General features: G+C 40.3%; 1 protein-coding gene across 1 annotated transcript in view; it reads right to left on the bottom strand.

Annotated features, from left to right (window-relative positions):
* LOC141914277 (unconventional myosin-Va-like) overlaps positions 1-24437 on the bottom strand; it is a 33217-nt gene extending 8780 nt beyond the window's left edge. Inside the window, exons 1-32 of the mRNA XM_074805552.1 lie at positions 24263-24437; positions 23485-23601; positions 23097-23268; positions 22520-22664; positions 22056-22212; positions 21534-21664; positions 20893-20987; positions 19978-20192; positions 19463-19594; positions 18783-18916; positions 17872-18094; positions 16670-16876; positions 15862-16011; positions 14215-14312; positions 13590-13788; positions 12984-13195; positions 11810-12116; positions 11228-11317; positions 10741-10836; positions 9831-10026; positions 8854-9143; positions 8195-8362; positions 7659-7820; positions 7201-7339; positions 6644-6833; positions 6019-6139; positions 5802-5825; positions 4277-4354; positions 3973-4066; positions 2515-2571; positions 1024-1170; positions 139-380 (exon numbers count right to left, since the gene is read on the bottom strand). Coding sequence (XP_074661653.1) covers positions 139-380; positions 1024-1170; positions 2515-2571; positions 3973-4066; positions 4277-4354; positions 5802-5825; positions 6019-6139; positions 6644-6833; positions 7201-7339; positions 7659-7820; positions 8195-8362; positions 8854-9143; positions 9831-10026; positions 10741-10836; positions 11228-11317; positions 11810-12116; positions 12984-13195; positions 13590-13788; positions 14215-14312; positions 15862-16011; positions 16670-16876; positions 17872-18094; positions 18783-18916; positions 19463-19594; positions 19978-20192; positions 20893-20987; positions 21534-21664; positions 22056-22212; positions 22520-22664; positions 23097-23268; positions 23485-23601; positions 24263-24289 — 4815 coding nt within the window. The 5' untranslated portion in view covers positions 24290-24437. The remainder of the gene's footprint in view (positions 1-138; positions 381-1023; positions 1171-2514; positions 2572-3972; positions 4067-4276; positions 4355-5801; positions 5826-6018; positions 6140-6643; positions 6834-7200; positions 7340-7658; positions 7821-8194; positions 8363-8853; positions 9144-9830; positions 10027-10740; positions 10837-11227; positions 11318-11809; positions 12117-12983; positions 13196-13589; positions 13789-14214; positions 14313-15861; positions 16012-16669; positions 16877-17871; positions 18095-18782; positions 18917-19462; positions 19595-19977; positions 20193-20892; positions 20988-21533; positions 21665-22055; positions 22213-22519; positions 22665-23096; positions 23269-23484; positions 23602-24262) is intronic.
* Positions 24438-24731: the final 294 nt, after the last annotated feature.

Here is a 24731-nt window from a genome sequence, read left to right as displayed (position 1 = left end):
ATTTCATGACTTTTCCTGATTTCTAACCTTTTTTTTTTTAAACAGAATTCCCTGACTTTTTTTCTAAAGAAAAGAAAATACCCCCACTTTTCCCTGATTGTGAGGTAAGTGGCGCCACCCTGTAGCAGGATTAGATACCTTTTCGCCGCTGTACTGTTTGAGATTATGTAACAATCGACAGGTATTCGCGAGCCACATCGTCATCGTATCCAACTCGTCGTGACGCTTTTTGATCACTTTTTTAATGCCGTTTATCGTCGCCGTTAGCAACGTGCGAACTTTCTCGTCGTCGTTGATATAGTCGGTGTGACGTATACACATGAATAGGATATACGCGGGCATCCCTGGTAACAAAGTCATAGCGGCTTTCGGCTTCAAATCTACAACAAATACGATGTTTAAAAAGAATTATCATTTTCAAATGTACAAAAAAAAACATAATCATAATACTCGGTAATCTTTTCATTAACCAGAGGCTGCAGTTGCTCAAAATATGGTTAATAAAGATAACCGTTGGATAAATGCCATAGTAACAATGAACCTTTAATTGTCACTATGTGAACTGGTTATCTCTAACCAACTTTTGAGTCTATACACTGCGCACTGCGATGTAGAAGCACTGGATTGGTAAAGGAGTCCGCAACACAATAAGTCTAATTGAGTGTTCTTGAGATCGTGAGACAAATGAATCAACAATCAGTAGTGGTCACATGTGTACTACCCAGGGTTCGTTCTAGGGAATAAAAGCCAGTTGCCCGCTTATCTGAAATTCCACTTGCCCCCTCGAGAATCAACTTGCCCTACACGGCAGTCCAATTGATGGCACAATCATCCGTTGTAACGAGTGGGAAAAAGAGACATAAAATTACCCTAGCCCGGTGGATAAGTGATAATGATAACCTATGAAATATACTTGTCCCGGGCAATTGGACAAGTGCTTCGATCGGGCCCTGCTACCGATGCGTTCGGGTCGTATGTCGCCCGGAGCTCGGCTTTAAGGAGGAACGAAGGGTTTTAACCTACCGTATATAAGCGCTTTAATAAGAGGAGCCTCGTCTTCCGGTCGATATTCTAACATGCCTTTATATTCGCGCTGTTGATGATGGACTTTAGGCATCGCATCTTCAGACGAATCTGCTATAAGCACAATTTCGTTAAACGCTAAGTGGCCTGTTGATATCAAATATAAATCAGAGATTACTGGAAATCCCTCACTATAGTCGCTTCATTAACGGATATGCGATCAAGTGCCCATAAAGTAAACATTCATATAGATGTACATCTAGCAGTTGAAAACTGATGGTCAAGGACTCAGTTCTATAGTTGAAGAGTTGAAATTAGTTCATTTTCAATTATTTCAACTCTTAAGAGACAATGTCAACTCTAAACTATGAAACTGAGAAGCCCAGGACCCATGTTCCACATCTACGAGTTGACTTTGCTTTCTAGGAGTTGAAATTAGTTCTTTTTCAATGAATTCAACTCTCAAGAGGCGAAGTCAACTCTAAACTATGAAACTGAGAAGCCCAGGACTCATATTCCACTGCTGTGAGTTGACTTTGCATCCTAGGAGTTGAAATTAGTTCTTTTTCAATTACTTTAACTCCTAGGAGGCAAAGTCAACTCTAAACTATGGAACCGGGAACAAAGAGTTGACTTTGACTCTGTGGAGTTGAAATCAGTTCATTTCCAAGTACTTCAACTCTACAGAGGCAATTTTAACTCTAAACCGGGCCCAATAACACATCCAAAATATGTGGAGTCTACTAAAACTACAATGTACTTGGTACATGTGATACAAAAAGCATTTTTTGCCCAATATACAAATGATACCGACACCAGAGCTTCTCTCAGCTGGAGTAAAAGCAACATCCCGCCCAAACACCCACCAACTAACTCTCCAGCAGATCTTGGATAGTACTTTCTACTAAGCTAGCAAATTAGAAGCTGGCGAATTTGCAGCTACTCAAGTTACTTCTATTTCGAAATTTCAAGCCCCTTCAATCCATTATTAAGCTTTCAAGACAAGGACAAGTACATGCAACAATGTAGACAGTTACAACGACAACATTTAAAAAAATATTAAAATGATATAGATATGAAACAATTAGATTTATATGTAATGTAATTAATTATTTATATCCTCTTGCAGAAAAGATGGCTGCATTCATTAAGTCCCCTTATGACATCATCGCATTATCAGAGTATTTGTAGAATATAACAGAGTAACTCATATCAGTAGATGGATGATGATGTCATAGGGGGATTCATGAAGGCAACCATGGATTCATCAGACTTTACACCAACCTATAACCCTTCAAGACATGATGGCTTCCTTCACGAATCCCCCTATGACATCACAAATACCATTTCAATGAATTGAAAATTGCTAAAGCCAATTTTATGATGATGATGATGATGCAATGATATCATAGGTAGATTTATGGAGGCGGCCATCTTTCCTTGTAATCGATATTCGAAATGAGAGAATGAATTATTATCGAGTTTTTCTACCGGATGATTTCGAGTTGGCGGCGGCCATTTTTTTCTTGTTGTTTCCATACAAAATTTCTAGAGTAAAAAGAAAAAAAAAAAAAATGCCGAAAAGATGAAAGACACTGCAGACATTCACGAACGCAACATGCTGGAGACTAGAATTCTAATTTTACATACAGAGGCTGCAGTTGCTCAAACGTTGGTTAAAGATATGGATCCAGTTCCGCAATTGTGGGTTAGAGTTAACACTGAGTTAAAATTAGTTCATTTTCAATGAGTTAACTCAGGGTCAAATTTTAACTCCGAACTGTGGAACTGGACCATGGCGTAATAATACCATATAGCAACAATGAACTTTTAATTGTCACTATGTCGACAATGAGCTCATTAACTCTAACCAACTTTCAGCAACTGCTACCCAAGATTGGTCTGATTTCATGAGAAAGTTGAAACAATTGGTGTAATTGCTATTTTGGTTACCCTCATGTTTTCAATGAGGACAACAATATTCAAACTTAACTGTTTTAAGTTAAAACATTTTTTCATGAAACTGTCGACTCTGGACATGCAGAAAAATTGAGAAAAAATACGTAGTGACAATCGTGATAGGTTGCTAGGGTGAGGGGTAGACGACGGACCCTAACAACTGTCGCTATTGACAACATTTATAAAAACGAGCACTGGGTCCAATTAAACGAAAAGGTTTAAAATTTTCAATTCAGTCACCATTAGTTACTTCATGTTTATTTTTCAAAAAGCGCAACAATAACAACTGTTTTCAGATTTTAAACTTTTTCGCAAAATCGAACCCCGAGGTAGAGATCGAGCGTTATATAGAGGGGGTACGTTTAACCCTTACCCGTCGGGCTCATAGGGGAGGTCAAGGTCGAAGCTCTTCGTATTAAACCGCGAACTTCAAAAGAACAACAACAAACCACCGGGTCATGCGAATTAGTCTCAATCTCGAGATTGTTTGAAAATATCGAGTTATTCTTACAGAGATTCTAATGATTTATTTAATCTTACTCGCAATCGGTGCCTAATTCAGTAAGTAGTTAATTGATGTTAATTAAACAATTGATTGGAAAAATAGGTAAATTTAACCCTTTCAGTCTACACCGCAGTGTACTAACTTATTCAACTCGCTGGGGGGGGGGAATTTTTAAACATATTCTAATTATCCCCAGGGGCCGATTGCATAGTCATGGCTTAGACTCAAGACCAGTCTAAGACCAACCTAGTTCTATAGCCAATCTAACAACATAAGTATAGTCTTAACATCTAAGATCGCTTTTGGACTTAAGTTAGACTGTGCAACTGGCCCCTGCAGCACTTTTGGGTATTGATTAGTCAGCCCTGAAAGGGTTAAAAGATTAGAGAAAAGTATTTGTGATAGTAACTTGTATCCCTACAGCGAACAGAGTGGGGGAATATGGAGAGTTAAGCCTCCCTATAGCAGACATATACATATCGTACCTTCTTGTTTTTTAAGCCGCTTCGCGTAGATTTTGATGCCTTTCTTCAATTTCGCGATTTGTTCTTCGAGTTGGTCGATTTTCTCACGTAAATCCTACAAAAAAATTTCCAAAAAAAAAAAAATTATCCGATGTTTTTTAAACGATTTTTCACTACAAAAAAATTCAAAAAAAAAAAAATTATCAGATGTTTTTCAAACGATTTTTCACTACAAAAAAATTCAAAAAAAAAAAAAAATTATCAGATGTTTTTTTAAACGATTTTTCACTACAAAAAAATATTTGATTTTTCTTTTTGCTCGTACCAAATTCTCGCAGGTCATACGCGTGATCTCGTGTTGCATCGAGGCCTCGATCTTCGCCTCCGGGGTCATATTCACGTTCTAGAGTACGAAAAAAAATCAATAATCCAACAATGAGAACCGGTGAAAAAAACACTGAGGTAACCATTTCAAACTACACAGGCCAGTTGCTGAGAAGTTGATTAGAGTTAACACAAGTGGATAGTGTTGACATAGTGATGAGGCAAAACTGCTCATTGTTAGAATTGAATTTATCCAATGTTTCACTTCAACCATCCTTTTGACAACAACACGGCACTGGTGAACGCTGAGAAATATTTAGAGAAATTTTTTTTGGTGAGGAAAATATACGTATCAGATATTTGTACCAACAACATTCGGAGTGAAAAAACAATGACGCAAAAGAAAATGACGAATTCTTTTCGTGCTTTATACAAAATGCTTGTATCAATCTGCAGTTTTACAAACTGGTATTACCTTTAACCCGGGGGCTAGCTCAATCGTTAATGAATTGAGTTAGCCCTTGGGTTAAAGGTTATATCAGACTATAAACCCAGGCCCAGGAGATTATCTCAATTGAGTTAGTCCTCCCGGGTTAAAGTTGATACCAGTCTACAAATAACAAGCCACAGCATTTTGCCAATTTTAAGCATACTAGGTGAAAATTGTCAAAATTCTCAAGAATTCATAATGAAGAAATCTGAGTCACTATAGCTACGATAAAACCATTTCCTTCTGTTAAAGCTATCGCTATGGACTACAGGCCGTAAAAACCAAGTGCGATCTAAAGAGCAAACCCTGCCCTGGCAAGCGAGTACGACGATACAACAAAGAGATTTGTGAGGACTACTTACAGTTAACTGCAATGTTGGCAATAAGAAATAAAAAAAAGTGCATTCGATTATAATTTCATGTCAGTTAGAAACAAGACATCGGTTTAAATCAGCCACAAGCTTTTCATACAGAACATATCAAGTACACTGCATGAATATAACATCTTGGAATAGTTTACATTCAAAGAGAGAGATGATGATGAGAGAGGAGAGAGAGGAGATGAGAAAGGAGAGAGTTTTAATCATGATGACAAACGAAGAAGAACCTCCTCACACCAGCCTATCGAGGTTGAGATTGAGTTCATGAGAAAAAGATAGACCCATATATTTCGAGGGCTTCCTTTGTAGTTGCACGAGTTGTTTGAAAAAAAGAAAATCTAAAATTCATGCGGCCAATTTGCAGTCAAGTCATTATTTAAATCGGTAGCCATTATGACAATGTCAGAGGCATCGCAAAAAAAGAAGAAATTAAACATTTCATTCATCGTAGACACTGATTATTGTAGATTCTTTCTCGTTGCAGTAAAAAAATAACGCAAGACTGAAAGGTTAATTGAGTAAGACATCTCATATAACTGCCATAGCAGCCATCTTCGCATTCGATTATTTCTACGAGCACATTCCGGTATTCTATCATCCATGCTTCGAACACGTCCGTGTGTGCGGAGAAAAACATGCCCGGTTTTTAGCTTTACCTTTTTACGTAAAAACTTGGCGTTCTATTCCGGCAAAATACAAATAATATCAAAAAAATTCACTTCATGATAAAAGAGATTTTTCGCTTTCTAAAATTCAACTGTTCGCGATTAGAAAGAAAATTCGAATGAAATAATGTTTCGATACATCAAACCCCCTCTAGTGTGGCGAATGCGGACTATTTCCAACAATGAAGAATGTTACTATAATCGTTACCTGGCCGATCAGTTTCTGTTGGCGTTCGTTATCTTTCTTCAGTTCGATTATTTCCTTACGAAGATCGGCTTCGACTTTCTCCCTGAGTTTCTGCTCTTCAACCAGTTGATTATCCAACGCCCTGAAACAAACACATGAGACAATGACTATCTGTGGCAAGTGAGGATCCACCAGGTGTCGCTAGTGTGCAGTAGGACATCAACTACTGCAGCAATAAAGGATTCAACTACTTGTGGCGAGTAAGGATCCACAAGGTGTCGCTAGTGTGCAGTAGGACATCAACTACTGCGGCAATGGAAGATTCCATCTGTGGTAAGTGAGGATCCACCAGGTGTCGCTAGTGTGCAGTAGGACATCAACTTCTGCAGCAATAAAGGATTCAAGTACTTGTGGCGAGTAAGGATCCACAAGGTGTCGCTAGTGTGCAGTAGGACATCAACTACTGCGGCAATGGAAGATTCCATCTGTGGTAAGTGAGGATCCACCAGGTGTCGCTAGTGTAGAGTAGGACTGCTTAAGCAAGCGAAAATTCGTATTACGCCATCTAGTGGAATAGACCTGAACTATAATATAAGTCTAGGCACGCCATCTAGTGGGATAATTGTACACACACGCACGTGCGTACCTGTTGATCATTTTCTGTGTTTTATAGGCCGTTACGAGTTCGTTGTCCTCGTTGATCAGATCAGGATCGTTGCCGTAGTTCTCTTGCGCCACCTGTGACATACTGCGACTACGTTCGGCTATGACCGATCTCAACTGGATACATTCCTCCCTACGACGTTCCAACTCATCGGCCATCGCTTCAAATTGATCTGCAAGAAAACATATTAAAATCATTTCTTCTGAACATCTTCAGATTATGGCGCCCCCTACTGGCAGTGATCCTGATTAGCATATTCATAACTTCAAAATATCCAGTAATATCTACAAAAGCGAATGGTGAGCAATGCCCCCTACATTATTTCTGAATCTCGTCTGAACATCTAGAGAACTGGCGCCCCCTAGTGGTGGTGATCATGATTAACACATTCATCCATTTATTCATCACTAATATACAGTATCAACCACAGAAGTGAATGATTAGCAATGCCCCCTACTGGTGGGGACCATAATCATGCGTCCTTATAATCAACTCAGCTAAGTTATTGCTTTACGGCGCCCTCTACTGGTGAAACATACCCATGAACTCTTTAGCAGCAGAATCTTCTTTCTCGGAACGTCCCGATTCATCTCCGAGTTTCCCGTACTCCGCGATCATCTTACGCAACTTCATCAGTTCATCTTTCAGTTTAGCATTTTCCATTTCTAATTCTTGCAACTGAAACAACATTTGATTAGTTAGTACTTGATTAAGTCAATAGATGGCCCTAGTTTTCGTTGTGATTTGTTGATAAATTTAGTTGATGAATCATTCAACAGATGGCGTTATTTGTTATATTTCAAACGGTTAATATCTATATCAGTCACCAGGTGGGGCGATATAAAAGAAGTTACTTATCCAGTCACCAGGTGGTGCTTAGAAGTGACCACCCAAAGCTAATGATTGAAGGGTAGTGAAATGACTGAATGAATTGTCACCAGGTGGCGCTGTACGGTAGTTACTCGATTAAGTCACCAGATGGCGTGTTAGTGCTTACCCGTATCTGCTCATACGCATCGTCCACATCCACCGGGGACCGGGATTTAATATTAGTCATGTGTTCCAGTTCGGTCATCACTCGCTGTTTATCACGTTCTAAATCTTTGATACGTTTTTGTAGTTGACAAATCAAAGTGATATTCTCACTATCTTTACGTCTCTGTGAGATAGAGTTAGAGAGAGTGAGTGAGGGGGCTGAGAATAAAACAGTGCACAAGTTAAACAGAGTCATTAGCTACAGTTAGATTAGCTACGATTATCGAGTTATCAAATCAATCCCTCCGCCAGAAATGTTTAAACCACCAGAAATAGCAGATATCCATCCAAATGCAGTGTAAAACGTGAGAAATGACGTTTTTCTTATCATAATTTTGCTATATCAAAAAGACTATGTAGCACAAAGTGTTTATAGGTCAAAAACGCTTAAACTACCAGAAAGATCACATGAAGCCATAAAATTCATTGAAAATGAACTGATTTTGGTTCAAACTCACAACTGCAAAACCAGACCTTGGACAGATTTTTAATTCTTACCTTCGCCGGAACTGGTGGTTCGACTTGTACCTCCGGAGGTGTAGGTGGCGTTAACACGTCAGTCGATGTCTCACCAGGTGGCGATGTTTGCCAGTTTATTTGTTGAACGTTGCCTCGTGTTTCAGGTTTATCCCTCACTGAACCGTAGCCCTGATCGGCCTGAGACACCTGAAACGTGAAATTCAATTATTAGTTCATCAAGAATGGGTAAATATATTTCTGCAAAGAGCCCAGGCTAAAAACATGTCCCTCTCTGAAACAGGACTCAGTTCAACAGTTCCACAGTTTGACTCTAGAGTTCTGTGGAACCAGAGATGCCAACATTTCGCAAAAACATCAACTTTCGGTAAAAAGAATTTCGAAAATATTGTTGTCCAGAATTTAAGTCGAAATCGTGTCTGACTTATCTTCCGCTGGGTCCAATTTTCCTAAACAGTAAAATTGATATCATTGGTTTACTTGTTATTGGTTATTTCAAATATCCAATCGAAGTACAACAATTAAAACAGTTTGAAGGGTTAACTCTTTGAAGAGACTAGGTGACGACCCTGGTGAGACCGACCGACCCTGGTGAGACCGACCGACCCTGGTGAGACCGGTCGACCCTGGTGAGACCGGTCGACCCTGGTGAGACCGGTCACCGTTTATTCCATACTCACATCTTTCTCTTTCTCGGTCGATGAATCTTTCTCGGCGTCCGATTTCTCATCGGTGTCGAGCAGCGACGGCGTTACGCTGATATCGCTGATATTACTGACGTTCGAAGCCGATCGTGAAACGCTGACGTTCTTCGTTAACATCACCCGTAATTCCTCTTGCACGTTCTCGAACCGTTGCTGCAGACGACTGTGGTCTTTAACGAGGTTTTGATGATGGGCGCGCTCGGACTCGAGCTCCTGCAGTAGCAGATTACTCGCACCAAGTTCTTTACCGCTTTGTTTTATCAAGTCTACAAAACATGATGAGATTTTGATGACTCACTAGAAATTGTCTTTACATCGCTTGAGTAGAAGTATATATATTGTTATTTATGATGTCAAAGGGGGAATTAGGGAGGCAAATATATTTATGAAAGGTCTACATCATCACATCAATTTGATGATGTCATAGGGAGAGGTAGCCATCTTTCTGGATATGTCTATACATGTACTAACAGATCAAGGTCATAAGGTGTTGAATGTAAGCAGCCATATTACATAGTTTATATCTTTTTCATGATGTCATAGGGGGATTGATGATGGAGTCTAGAGATAACGATTTTGGTAGGGACTAGATCACGTTCCATTTGCAGATGATGTCATTGGGTGATCAATTCAAACAGCCATATTTCTGGGGTTAGTATTGTAAGGTGATGAATTTACCGTTTCAGGGATTCATATCTCCCTTATGATGTCATAGGGGGATTGATGATGGAAACTTACATCGTGTTCCATTGGCTAATGATGTCATAAGGTGATGAAGTTAAGCAGCACAATTTCAGGGGTTTGTATTATAAGGTGATGAATATACATTTTTCAGGGATTGATATCTTCTTCATGATGTCATAGGGGGATCGATAATGGAAAGTTACATCGTGTTCCATTTGATGACGTCATAGGGTGATGAGAACATAAGCGGCCATGTTTTTTTATCGTACCTTCGTTAAGCTGTAGTCGTCTGTTGGCTTCGTCGAGTTGTTGTTTCAAATTGATTTTATCCTCATTCAGCGAGGCTTGGACTCTCGCGTGATTCGTCGCCATTTCTTCCTTCTCCGACACGAGATCGCGTTTCTCTTCGCGCTCCGACTCTAACTCCGCCTCCAACGCTTTTATACGCTCCAACAACTCCGATACCTGTCGCCGGGGGAAACATAATACGTGTGTGTTAACATGAAGTTCATAAACTGATGAATGATTTGGAAGAAGTATTTCAGGGCCCGGTTTCATAGACTGGGTATCTAAGTTATCCCTAGGGATAAATCCTTAACTTGGACCTGGTTTTATAGACTGGGTATCTAAGTTATCCCTAGGGGTAAATCCTCAATCTGGGTAACAACCGCCATAGTTACAATGGGAAACCATGGTTATAACTGACAAATTTCAAAATATTCCCAGGGACTATTTTTCTTCATCATCTATGAAACCTAGCCCTAGAGAATTGAAGAAAAACGCTCAATTATCAAGAAACCAAACTAAGGGACTAATACATATTTCAAGTTTGCTTGAGAGCACATCATGTGGCCTAGATCGGTCAGTTTTGGTGGTATATACCTGATACAGGTCTTTAATAGACCAGAATAGACTGGCAGTTGACCTGCTAGACTTTTTTGCAATCGTTCAATACAGTGTATTGAAAATCCATGTTTTAGTTCAACTGCCCATCATTGCTATCTCTGCTGGTCCTATTAAGATCAGGTATGTTATACCAAAACTGACTGAGCTAAGCTACCTGATGTGCTCTCAAGTCAAGTTGAAATAGACATTTGTTGACATTTCGACAAGTTCTTGATTTTTAGTCATCAAAGTGGGTTTATTCTTTGATCAAATTATAGACACTTTTAAACGAACCTTATTGGACGCGATCGACTCCTCTTTGCGCACGTTCGTGATTTCACGTTTTAGAATTTCTTGCTGTTCCTCTTCGGCCGCTTTCATGTGTTTATTCTGTAAGAATGAAAAATTCCAGAAAATCCTGATTTCCAAAAGAAAAAAACGATCAGAAACAGACTAATTTGGGCCGGACATCAGGAGCTGCAGTTGCTCAAAAATTGGTTAGAGATAACCAGTGAATAGTTGACAACTAAAAGTGCATTGTTACTATGGTATTTATCCACCGGTTATCTCTACTTTTGAACAACTGGCCCTTGAAGTTTGAGACTAACAAGACGCCCACTTGTACAAGGCATCAGTTAAACATGATTTCTAATTCGACGGTTTGAAAATCGAATTTCTATTCGAACCACGGTACTTATGAGTAGTACAGAAATAACTACATTTCGAATACCACGGTTCAGAAAGAATTTCAATTTCTAAACCACGATATCGAAATTCTTACCCTTTCGTCGAGACGTTGTTGAAGTTGAATTATCTTGTTCTCCAAACCGAGATTAACCTTCTTAATGTGATCAACCGACCTGGCTTCAATCTGAGTAGAGAAAATGATCGCCAAATCACCAACAGGTTTGCTACTTTCCACTTATTTACAAATCCCCTGGACCCAGTTCCGCAGTTGTTAGAGTTGAAATTAGATCATTTTTAATGTTTTAACTTGGAGTCAAATCTTAAGTCAGAACTGTGAAACTGGATCCTTAGTTTTCCCTGATTTTTCCATGTGATTTCACACAATTCCCCCAGAATGAATCAGAGAAATTTCTTGGTTTAAAATGTTTCAATTCATTCATTTTTCATTGAATCACGCACTGATAAAGAAACACACGGTCAATAGCATTATCCGAGTTCCCCAAGTTTTCTAGTTATTTTCTTTTTGCGAAATTCATCGAATTCCCTGATTTTTTTCAAGATTTTCTGATTCTCTAATTTATCAAGGTTTTCCAGGTCAGTGGCACCACCCTGCCATCCGGAAAAATCATCTATTGCTAAAAGGTAGACAAACTGTTGGCATAGAAACACAATTTACCTTGAGTTGTTTGAGTTCTTTCTTAGCTTTACGTCGTCGTACGTGAGACTGTAGTTTAACCAGTCCGTACAGGAATTTACGATAGCGCCGCCTACCGAGCCAACCGCGAACTCGAGTCTGAATAACGGTCGCCTTGGCGTCGTAACGCGCTTGCATGTATCGATGTCTTCCGGCCATTCCGCGAGCGTAACTCTGTATCGTGAGAACGGCTGCTCGAATACGCTCGTAACGTTTCCATTGTCGGTATCCGCGGTAACACGATTGTATTTTAATGGCGGCCGCAGTCTCGCGCAGTCGCTTGGCTTTCCTGCAATAATGAAATAAGGTTAGAATATTTTGTTCAGTCTAAGCTGAACTCCATTACTACTTTCACATCCCGACCACTGTAGACTCCTCCTAAATCGGTACTGTTTATTTCAGTAAACCGTTATAATTCAGTGGTTTTGTAAGAATATTTTTGTTTCTTATTTAGGTAACTGCGTAAATTGGGCGACAAATAGATCCTGGTTCCAACTGTACTGTTAGAGTCTAAACTTCTAATTGCCTAGTTATCAAAATTGAAGGAATTTTAAAGAAGCTTCTAACATTTTGCCTAAATTAAAGGAGTTTCAAGCAGCTTTAAAAGCATTTTTCGTTTTGAAGGAGTTTTTCAAGGAATCAGTGAGTCGTAGAGACCCTGGGGCCAGTTCCATAGTCTTGGCTTAGACTTAACACCAGTCTAAGACCATCTTAGTTCTACAGCTAATCCAACAGTTACAGACCAGTCTTAAGATTGAAGACCACTCTTTGACTTAACTATGGAACTGGCCCCTGGAGTAGTTGGTTTAGTTCAGCTGATGTCCTGAACACAATATATGAATTCTGAATGATTAAAAATTGGAAGATTATTGATATCTAATATCTGAGGTTATGCAGGGTCCAGAGCGGGAAGGTTATGCCGGGTCCAGAGTGGGGAGGTTATGCAGGGTCCAGAGTGGGGAGGTTATGCAGGGTCCAGAGCAGGGAGGGTATGCAGCGTCCAGAGTGGGGAGGTTATGCAGGGTCCAGAGTGGGGAGGTTATGCAGGGTCCAGAGTGGGGAGGGTATGCAGGGTCCAGAGTGGGGAGGTTATGCAGCGTCCAGAGTGGAGGTTATGCAGGGTCCAGAGTGGGGAGGGTATGCAGCGTCCACTTACCTGCGCGCAAGAAGTCCACGTCCGTAACGTTGAACCAAATAAACAGTTTTCAGTATTTTCCGGTAGCGTCTGCGTTGTAACCAACCGCGGACGTGTTTCTGTATCATTACACCGCATGTTCGCAGTTTATCGGCGCGCAACTTCTCAAAGTACGCCACCTGGCCGGCGCGGAAAAATATCTTTGTTTTACCGAACTGGAATTTGTCGGGATCCTGAAAGTGGAGATGGATATAAGTTTATATTTCACAATCAGAGAAGGTTATGGAGATCTTTTCACCAAGGTCAATTGAATGTAGTTACTTTTTAGTCAACTTTACTTTAGGAGCTGATACAGGGGTGGAGTTTGACAGGAGCATAGAGAAATAATATGGGAATACTGTCTAAATGGTTAGCCACATCCACTCAAGTGACGTATAAAGCCAAAAATAGGGCACAGGAAAATCTTTGAATATCAGAGCATTTTCTAATGCAATTTCCAGGCACTTCGTCAATATCAAACTTAAATCCCTAGAGTTTTTTTTTTCAACAGGCTGTGGATCTTAAGTCAGGACTGTGAAACTGGGCCTGCCAGGATTTTAACCCTGAACTCCCTGGTCAGACACTTACCGAGATCAGCTTCTCAATGATATTCGCGCATGATTTTTTCATATCGTTTTTAACGATATCTCGAGATACGGCGAGAACTCGATATCTTTGAATGAACTCAGCGTACGTCCAGCGGGACGGGTAACCTGCCGCGCTGATTCTTATCGTCTCCAGAACACCGCAAGCCCTCAACTGCTGCACCGCCCTCTTTGGTTCAAATCTGAAATTAAAAACAATCATTGAGTTGCATATTGAAGTGGGCTTATCAGACTATAGTCTGTTCTGAGAGATGGGTAAACTATAGTCTGTTCTGAGTGTTGGGTACACTATAGTCCGTTCTGAGTGCTTGGTAAACTATAGTCTGTTCTGAGTGCTTGGTAAACTATAGTCTGTTCTGAGTGATTGGTAAATTATAGTCTGATCTGAGTAATTGGCATACTATAGTCTGTTCTGAGTACTTGGTTAACTATAGTCTGGTCTGAGTGCTTGATACACTATAGTCTGTTCTGAGTGCTTGGTACACTAGGCGGTTCTGAGTGATTGGTAAACTATAGTCTGCTCCGAGTGCTAAGGTAAACTATAGTCTGTTCCGAGATATTTTAAGAGATGGGTACACTATAGTTTGTTTCAAGTGATTGGTACTCACGTGAAAGCCTCCTTCACATCGTTAGGTTTGATGCAGCGTATATAGTGAGGGGTCGTCTTACCAAGAGTTCCCATTAGTTGCTTCAACGAATCACGGAACTGTGAAAGGAAAAAAAAAAAACATTTCAACATTTTTAAATTCAGCTGAGCTCTGCAACGTAAATTCTGGGGCCAGTTGCTAAGTCATGGATTAGATTTGAAACCAGTCTATGCTCATTTTGGTTCTCTAAAGCGAATCCAACAACTGAGAAACAGCGTTACAATTCAAGTTTACTCATAGAGTTAAGTCATGACTTTGCATCCGGGCCCTGAATCAAATTAACTGCCACCAGATCTTGTAAAAAAAATCCCGTACACCGTTTCTGAGAAGTCTTTCACACGTATCATTGAGAAGTCTATCCCGATGAAAACGAGCATTTTTTGAACTATCGTAATATTGAGGTACATTTCGATATTCTAGCTTTGCACATCTGCTACTATTTCCTACATCACCTCTATATCCCTTAACCCTTTCAGTGCGTCTACACCGCAGTGCAGTGTATAAATCAGTGATGGATTTTGCTAGTACACCGCACTGCAGTGTATTGATGTAATCAGTAATTAGTAATTACCTCTCTTCAAAAATGGCAGCACCTGTCAAACATAGTGAAATACTAGTAACTAATGATACACTGCACCGTGGTGTAGACGCACTATAGTGGTATTCCTGTTATTCAACACACTAGGGTGGAATTTTTCAAAATTTCAAAAATATCTCCAGCACTATAGGGTATTAATCAGTCAGCACTGAAAGGGTTAAGTTGAATATTGACTGCACAGTTGCCAACCCCAAATACAGTTAAAATGACACAAACCTGTACACCTACAGACAGCTTTAATGTGTCAGAACCGCAGTTCTAATTGTGGGGAAGAAAATTTGTTATTCAGAAATTAATTCATTATCATTATTCGTGAGGTTACAGAATTAGAGCGGATTTTGAAATGTTTTACTGCTGATTAAACTGATAAAGGCATGGTTCTTACAAATCTGGGAATCCAAAATTTTCTGACCCTTGACCAAAATTCCCTGATTGAATTAGAAGATTCAGTGGGGGCTGTTTGTTATCAAGAGGTTCCTTGTACCACTTGTCAACAGCAAGAACAACAAGATGATACCAAAACATTCAAATTCTGTGGCTTTTCAAGGAAAGGCTCAGAATTCAATAAATTTTTCCTGAATTCTAAACACTCAGCTTGTACCAATTAAATAAGACATCAGGGGCTCCAGTTACTGAAAAGTTAAAGAGTTAACCAGTGGATAGCTGACATAGTGACAATTGAAAGTATTGTTATCATGGTATTTGTCTGCCGGTTGTTATCTTTAACCAACTTTTCAGCAACTGACCCCAGATAGTCAAATTCCATACATGATTTTCCCTGATTTTCAAGACAAGAATCAGAATTCCCTGAATTTCCTTCGCGCAGGGAAATAAATCTAGAATTCTCTAATCTGCAAGAACCCAGGGTCCAGTTCCACAGTTCTGAGTTAAGATTTGACTCTGAGACTTAACTCATCGAAAATGAACTAATTTGAACTCAGAGTTTAAAAACTCTAACTCACAACTGTGGAACTGCGCCCTGTAAAATAAATAAATGATTGTGAACAGACCTGTGAGCCGACTGTTTGTTTGTGCGACTTATTAGTTTTTTTCGGGGATGGTTTCCCGGGTTGTAGAGAGAATGAAGACGAGCGGCTGTATTTCCGTTCGAGGGGCGCCGCGTCGGACGCCTCGGCGAATAACTCTGCTACAAACTGAAACTATATCCACAAAAACACAAAACAATATTATCTCATTTTTCAATCTTAGTTGATATCCTTGGAAAGATGGCAGCCTTCATAAATCCCCCTATGACATCATCAAATTTATGTGGTGATATAGAAACTACTAGAAAAGATGGATGCCTTCATAAATCTCCTCGTAACATCATAAAATTGATGTCACTAAGATGGTAGCCACCATAAATTCCCCTATGACATTACCAAATTGAAGTGGTGATATAGACACTTCTAGTAAAGATGACAGCCTTCATTAACTACCTCATCATATCATCAAATTTATGCTACAATATAGATTATTCAAGATGGCAGCCACCATAAATTTCCCTATGACATCCTTACGTGGTAGACACTTCCAGAACCGATGGCTGCTTCCATAAATCCACCTATGACATCATCATCATCAAATTGATGTAGTGATACAGACATGATTAAAAGACACACTTCCAGAAAAGATGGCAGCCACCCCATGATATGGAGACTACTAGAAAAGATGGCTAGCTTCATCAATCCCCCTATGACATCATCAAATTGATGCGATGATATAGAAACTGTCAGTAGAGATGGCTGATGTCATAAATCCCCCTATGACATCATCGAGGCCCCATTATTTCTAAGAATTGAAATCTAACAAACGTACCTGACTAGCTTTAAGTATATCAATCTGCTCTGATAGAACCGTATCTCGATTTTTCTCCAGAAATCCGTTGATTTGATACGTGACTTTATCGGCGAAATGATGCACGATGAAAGCCTCGCGAGATAATCGCGGTTTTTCGAAATGTTGCGCTTTCATATGTTTATCGTAGAGTTTCACGCACCAATTCTGATCGGAGCCTCGGGGCATCTGCAAAACGTAATCACGAGAATTTTAAAACTGATTTTTTGGATGTTGAACTGTGGAACTGGGTTCGTGAATACACATCAGACAGGGTGGATAGATACTGAACAGGGTGGATAGATACTGAACAGGGTGGATAGATACTGAACTGGGTGGATAGATACTGAACTGGGTGGATAGATACCAAACTGGGTGGATAGAGGCTGAACAGGGTCAGTCCTGGATGTGGATGTGGGTCCAAAAAACAAATTCAGTAATTGAGCTCTTAATAAGAGTACTCACAAATAGTAGTTTAAGGTCTATGAACTAGAGTCTGTTCTGAAAAATTGGGTACACTATAGTCTGTTCTGAAGTGGTAAACTATAGTCTTTTCAGAGTAATTGGACCCCTATAGTCTGTTCTGAGTGCATGGTAAACTATAGTCTGTTCCGAGTGTTTGGACCACTATAGTCTGTTCTGAATAATTGGTAAACTATAGTCTGTTATGAATAATTGGTAAACTAAAGTCTGTTATGAATAATTGGTAAACTATAGTCTGTTCATCCTCGCTTGCCAGGGGTCCAGTATCACTCCCGAACTCACTTCCACCAGCCCCCTGGCCTCATGAAGCGTGATTTCATTACTGGCGCTATTGCGCATTACGTCATATATCGATTTGCGAAATACTTCCTTGTTCGGTAAAACGTTCGCTGATTGGTCGATTTAACGGGAAAACCAACAGAAGTCTACTGTCGGTTTGTTACAAGCGCTGCGATTGGTACGACCGGATTCTGGTCGGCTAGTAACGACTCCAACGACTCGTGATGTCAAGGGGTTCGGGGAACAGCTTTAGCGTAGTGGGTTCGAATCCCTTGACGGGTGAAGATGTAGTCTGTTATGAATAATTGGTAAACTATAGTCTGTTATGAATAATTGATAAACTATAGTCTATCCTGAGAGATAAGTAAACTATAGTCTGTTCTACAGTAATTTGTAGAAAAGTGAATAGTGATTATTGTTACCTTGCACTCCTCGTCGAGTAAGTCTAAAATACCGAGTCGATCTTCTATCAAATCGATACACGGCTGATTATCGTAGAAATCAATAAACGACCATTCGATCTGTTCTTTATCATATTCCTCTTGTTCCAGAATGAACACGTGACGATTGAATTGTTGTTGCAGTTTCTCGTTTGCATAATTTATGCAGAACTGTTCGAAACTGTTAATTTCGAACGTTTCGAATCTGAAAATAGAAATTTAGCGGGTGAAAATTTCTTAGTTCTTGGCTGCTTTCCTCGAGACCTTTCTTTCCCAGGAAGATATCTTTCTTTCCTTGAGACCTTGAGGAGACCTTTTCTTTCCCAGGGAGACCTTTCTTTTGGAGGGAGAGACCTTTCATTCCTTGAGGAGACCTGTCTTTCCTTGAATAGACCTTTTCTTTCCGAGGGACAGACCTTTCCAAAGGAGACCTTTCTTTCCCAGGAAGAGATCTTTCTTTCCTTGAGACCTTTCATTCCTTCAGGAGACCTGTATTTCCTCGAAGAGACCTTTTCTTTTCCAGGAACAGACCTTTCACAGGGAGACCTTTCTTTCCTTGAGGAGCCCTAGACCTATCTCAGGAAGAGATATTTCTTTCCCAGGGAGACCTGTCTTTCCTTGAGGAGACCTTTCTGTCCTTGAGGAGCTCTTTCTTTCCAAGGGAGACACCTTACTAACCTGGGAGACACCTCCTCATTAACCTCACTAAAATTGAGACCTTTCTTTCCCAGGAGATCATTTTCTTCCCAGGGAGAAACCTTGCATTCTCAGAGAGGCCTTTACAGTTGCTTTCTGAACGAGTCTATGTTCTTTTCTTACTAACCTGGGGAGGCGTCTCCTCAACAACGTCACTTATATTGATTCCGCGATGATACTATTATTTGAACACTTACCCGTAAATATCGAGAACTCCTATGAATTTTTCCGATTTAACGGAACTTCTTAGTGATTTATTGATCTGAGCGACGATCCAGTTGAAGACTCGAGCGTATATATGTTTAGCTAAAGCATCGCGTGAATTTATAGTCTACAAAATAATCAGACAATTAATGAGCAAAATACCTATCACAGGGGGGAGATGGAGAGAGAGATGGGGAAGAGAGAGAGAGGAGAGAATGAGGACATGGGGAGAGAGAAAATGAGAGGGAGATGGGGGAGAAAACTAGACCGGACTAAACCTGAAATCTTTGTAGTAGTTTTCACCAAAATTTAGAGTAATTCGATACAAAATGTAGTATTTCATTTTCAATGTAGTATTTCATTTTATTTTGGGAGTAGTTGAGGTCTTCAAATGAATAGGAGTCACAGACAGGTCTGTAAAAGGAGCAAGATGGAGAGTGGAGGGACGGAGAGTCAGTTACCTCAGATTCGCAGGTTTTGCGAGAGGGGAGTGAGGAGGATAGAGGAGAAGGAGGAGAGAGTGAATTTTATCTCAGATAGATTTAATGGTTTTGTAAGAGGACAGTGATAGGGGAGTGAGAGGCAGGATGGAGGGAGGGAGAGGGAGTGAGAGGCAGGATGGAGGGAGGGAGAGGGAGTGAGAGGGAGGATGGAGGGAGGGAGACAATATTACCTCGGCTAGATTCAATGGCTTTGTAAGCGTCTCAGTTTGTGTTGCTATTTTCCTGTTTGAGATCCACATTCTCATTGACGTCTCTTCAACTCCGAGTAGTTCACACATCGTCAACAGTGAACTGTCGTTTTTCTACAAATAACAAACAAATTGAAACATCAAGAAATTTTGAGTCAGAAAAGCCTGAAATGTTGCAAATAAAAATTCAGTCAAGCTAGGAAAAGTTGTGATGAAAATTCAACCCAGAAATTCAATTTTTAGAGATCACCATCATTTTACCAAACACAACAGCTAATCCTACCTCCCCTTCTCAAACAAATAAACTATCCCAACTTATTTCATCACACCTAATCCTACCTCCCCTTCTCAATGAATTAACTATCCCCTAATTTTCTCGAACAGCTAACCCTACCTCCCCTTTTCTAACGAATAAACTATCCCCAGCTCGCCATACCTTCCCCAATCCCTTAACCTTTACCCACCTGACACCCCTAAACACAGCAACATGAACTCACCGGAATGAAAACGCGTTCACGATCGTCCTCTTTTATTTGCACGTTACCGAAATGCAAAATGGCCGCCAATATTTGAAATATGATGAACTGTTTTTGTGGACTGATTCCGAGTAGCGCGAACGCCTCACGAGTATTTTCCAACTCTTCGGCGTCGTCGACCCCCGGAATAGACGGATTGTCACCTTGACACGTATACAGAAAATCATCCTGATGACCTACAATCAATCAATCATAATAATCATAATAACAATAATAACAAATATAGCTGCAAAGCAGCGATAACGGGTTTTCTGCGCAGGCTTATTCGTATTCTTGATCTTGTCTGGATACTGTGTTGACCACGATCGCGTGTATGCTGATGCAACCGAACAACGCTATTGAAAATGAAGAGAATCCTGTTCAACGGTCAACATGGTTTTACAAAAGGGAGGTCTAAGTAATCTGTAAATTTGTATAGGACCTGTCTCAGTTAAAGATGTTCATCAGGATCCAGTTCCACAGTTCTGAGTTAAGATTTGACTCTTGAGTTAACTCATCGAAAATGAACTAACTTTAACTCAGAGTTAACTCTAACTCACAACTGTGGAACTGGATCCAGCAGGTTGGTGAAAATTGTATCCACAGTATATAATTTTACGGAAAAGCACATGTTTAAATACAGTTTTCAGATCATCATTTTTTTCCAAATCTCCAAATCCAAAGCGTTCAGAGATTCTCAAAGATACTCTCAGAGATTCTCAGCACTCGGGCCAGGTATCGCAAATTGCTCTTAGACGGAGAGAGGCAATAATTAGGGTGTCTTGTGCGAGGATAATCTCGCACAGTATTCTACCTTGGAATACTTCTATAAAGGATAAAATCAGACTCGCGCAAAACTGTATTAAAACTGGATCCGATTTTTCTAAAATTACTTACTGAGTCTAAAGGATTCGAATTCTGGAAGCTCTGATGAGGCGCACAATTGATAGAATATGTGATAGTTACGTTCTTCGGGAGCTTGGAAGACAACCCTAGAAAATAACAACAACAATTACAGATAAGTAAATCTCGAACTCATGGAGCAGGCGATTGAAACTTCTGTTCCGTACTTGAGACTTAGCTTTAAATCTCAACACTGGTCTTAGGTAATGAGATAGACTATGAAACAAAGCAAAGATGGCCTTACACCGGTCTTAAGTCTAAGCCATTACAATGGAAATGGCCCCAGAGTCCATACAACATTTTGTACATAGTATAGCGTCCATTTTCGGATCAAGGAACATTTCACCTCGGTAATTAAACAATTTCTAAATTGGAGTAATTTCTGGGGTATTTTAATGGGACTTTTTTCTAGTCGAAAGTGAATGAGGGGGAGGAATGGATGAGGAACAGAGGTCAGGTTTGAGAGGGGACAGAGGGGCAAGAATTGTGGGGGATCTTACCGAGATTTTTCCAGTAGCTAGTAAAGGAGGGGGAGGAACAGGGGTCACACTTGGAGGAGTGTTGTCTTACCAGGAGTTTTCGAGTAGATAGTAAAGGAGAGGGAGGAACAGGGGTCTAGAGGGGCGTTGTCTTACCGGGATTTTTCGAGTAGATATGTTCTCATATTCGCTCCTACAATTGTACAACTCGGACTGAAACTGATTTCGATGTATTTACCGAATCGACTGCTGTTGTCGTTCCGCGTAGTTTTAGCGTTTCCGATCGCCTGCCGAAAAAAATAAACAATACTGCATACAACACCAGGTGGCATTACTACAGAATACATCTAGTTCATGAATTGCGGTCTTATATGAACTGAACACAGAATACCTGACTCAGGAACCGAAAGCACAATTGTACATCCATTAAACAGGATGGCTACAATATATTCTACAAAACATGACTGCCTCTGTAAGTCCCCCTATGACATCATCAACTTGACAACTAGAAATTTTGTTTGAAAATTAGGTCACAGATGGTAATATAAACCAATGAATCAGGAGTCCGTCCCCAAAGCTCTTTTCTCAACTATTTTCTGGAGTCCCTTCTTGCCGGGCCCCTCCTCAACTGTTTTCCCTGAGTCCCTCCTCCAAACCAGCTCCATCAACTCTATTTACCTCCATGATCGGATTCGATGCGAGAACTTTCTTCTCTATTTGCGTCTCAGCCTCGTTGCCGCCGACCGTCGCGAAGTAACGCATCGCGTATTTAGCTGAAACGGTTTTCCCGGCGCCGGATTCACCGCTTACGATAATCGATTGATTCTGATCGAAACTGTCGAGAAAAAGAGAGAAAACAACAAATAATCAGTTCTGACAAAAATCATACGAATTCCGATAAATCTTTCTTAAACGATGGTCATTCATTGATCTAGATTTTGGATCAAATTCTTAAAGACTAAATCTAAGCTCATTTTGGTTCTAAATTCAACCTTACAACTTAAGACAAGCGATAAAATTCAAGACCAGTTTTGGACCTCTGTAAAAAAATTGCCCCAGTAACCTTTTTAAAACTAGCCCCAGTGACCTCTGTAAAATTAGCCCCAGTGACCTCTGTAAAACTAGCCCCCAGTAAAGCTTACCGTGACATGAATTTAAATGCTTCTTCAGCGACGGCAAAAATATGTGGATCCATGGAGCCCATATCCTGACCGCTGTATGCTTGTATAATCTCCGGTCCATAGATAGGCAGTTGTTCATACGGGTTTATAGCTACTAATACTATACCTAGAACAAATACATCAAACAATTCAAACTTTCATCGATTGGTTTCATAATAGATTCTTGGTTTGGTTGTAGTTTGTTTACTGGATTAACTTGGAGATGGCAAAAAGCAATTTAGACAAGCATGGAACCTGTCTGATTTGGGATAAAACTGATACAATGACTAGGACTGCCTGGGCCCAGATACAACTTAGGAGATGCCCAAAAACACCTAGGCAGGAGATCTGTGTTAGATACCTACCCAGTGTGGCCACTGTCCGCCCATTTACAAATCACTGAAGTTTTCCCCAGGAAGGTTTTCCAGGTTAAGTGGCCACCCTGCTAACTTCATGGAACTTTCAAGGCCTCATCAGCGGTATGGGCGAAGGTGATTAAAGGAACTAAATTTCTCTTTCTTTTGCAATACAGAAATTAATGTGTGCGTGCGTAACTCACCGCAGTAAGTATAGATGGCGTTGCGTTCACAGAATCTCACGTGTAGGTTATAAAGCACGGCTGGCTCGTGCAGATAGCTCAAAGACGTCAAATCATTTTCACCGATTAGAATCTCCGGGTTCCGCAGCGGTGGTAAATCCTGCTTCATGTCTTTCACCACAATACTCGTCTCCTACGGCAACAAAAACCGACACAATTTCAAAATATTCGCATTATCGACTTTTAAACAATATTTCGAGATTTCTTAGCAGTATTAAAGACATTTCATATTTTTGAGATTTCTAAATCAGCATACAACATATACAGAATATTCCCATATCATGATATTTCAATATTGATAAATATTTCGAGAGTTTTAAAGCTATTTCTCGATATCTCGGATACTGACCTCAGTCGGATTGTCTTCATAATGAACTTTCAGAGATTTGTCACCACTGTTGAAATTCTCTGATAATATTCCGCCTCTCCAAACCAGTTCCGGGTCAGGCACCCAGACACGCGCCCCCTGAAATATAGTAACTACATTAATTCAGTCCCTGTCCAAACTACAATGAGCCTGGTGGCCTACCCTAGGGCCAAGTAGGCCTCTAGTCCAACAAACCATTTTTACCCTAAAACCCAGACCACCTTCTAAAGCAGACCAACAAGGTTTGCTTACCCTCTGGCCTATCTCATGATAGTAAGTTACCTATTCATTGGTGGTAAGCTTTTTATAATCGGATGGGCTTATACCAAGGTTTGTGGTTTGTGAAAATATCCGACTGTGAAACTAAACCACAGACAGGTTACTGACTAGGGCCTACACTCATGATTGAGTGACCATTTTTTGAAGACATGGAATGTAGGCCTACCCTTAATCGGATAGGGAGGTGGTGAGTCATCAGGACTGAAGGAAAAGGGGGGGGGGGTGAGTTTTGGGGAATTGAGTGTCCAGAATTGATGACAACCCTAATTAACTTAAAACCAACCTGTGTTGTTTCCTTACCCTCTGACCTAAACTGGTCATTTAGTGAACATAGTTTCATAGGGGAATGTAGGCCAACCCTTAATCGGATAGGGTGAGTCATCAGGACTGGAAAAGGGGGTGAGTTTTTGGGGAATTGAGAATAGATTTGCTTGTTGAATTCGAATTGACGCATAATTGAGTGGTTGAAGTACTAACGAACCTGTGTATATAATTCCGTAGTTGACATGGTATCTGTTGGATTCAGGCGATCGCTACCATTCCTCCGAATATCAGCTCTAAAACTCTACAATTCACTGACTTGTCGAGAGATTTATTCTGTCACAATCAAATTATTTATTTACTTCCGGGTTGCTGTCGCCATCTTTGTTTTTCTAGTTCCGCCCACTAGATGGCTCGATGTTTTCCACCAGAGACGAATTCAAATCAATATTTATTTCTACGGAAAAGCACAGCGATGAAATCAAGAGAAACGCAGTAGACAAATGACATCTACCAATCAAATAGATAAAAGGGCCAATCCCTATTTCAAGATCAAAAAATTCACTGATTCCTCTCCTGCTCGGTGGTATAGGCCTGTTGGTCGTCATTAGTTCCAAGACGAGTTTGTCGTTGACGTCATATATAAATAATAACATAACCACGTGCGTCCTGGTACGCGCTCCTATCGT

The sequence above is a fragment of the Tubulanus polymorphus genome, chromosome 12, assembly GCF_964204645.1.
Source record: "Tubulanus polymorphus chromosome 12, tnTubPoly1.2, whole genome shotgun sequence".
NCBI lineage: Eukaryota > Metazoa > Nemertea > Palaeonemertea > Tubulaniformes > Tubulanidae > Tubulanus > Tubulanus polymorphus.
This window is presented reverse-complemented; position numbering and strand designations above follow the sequence as displayed.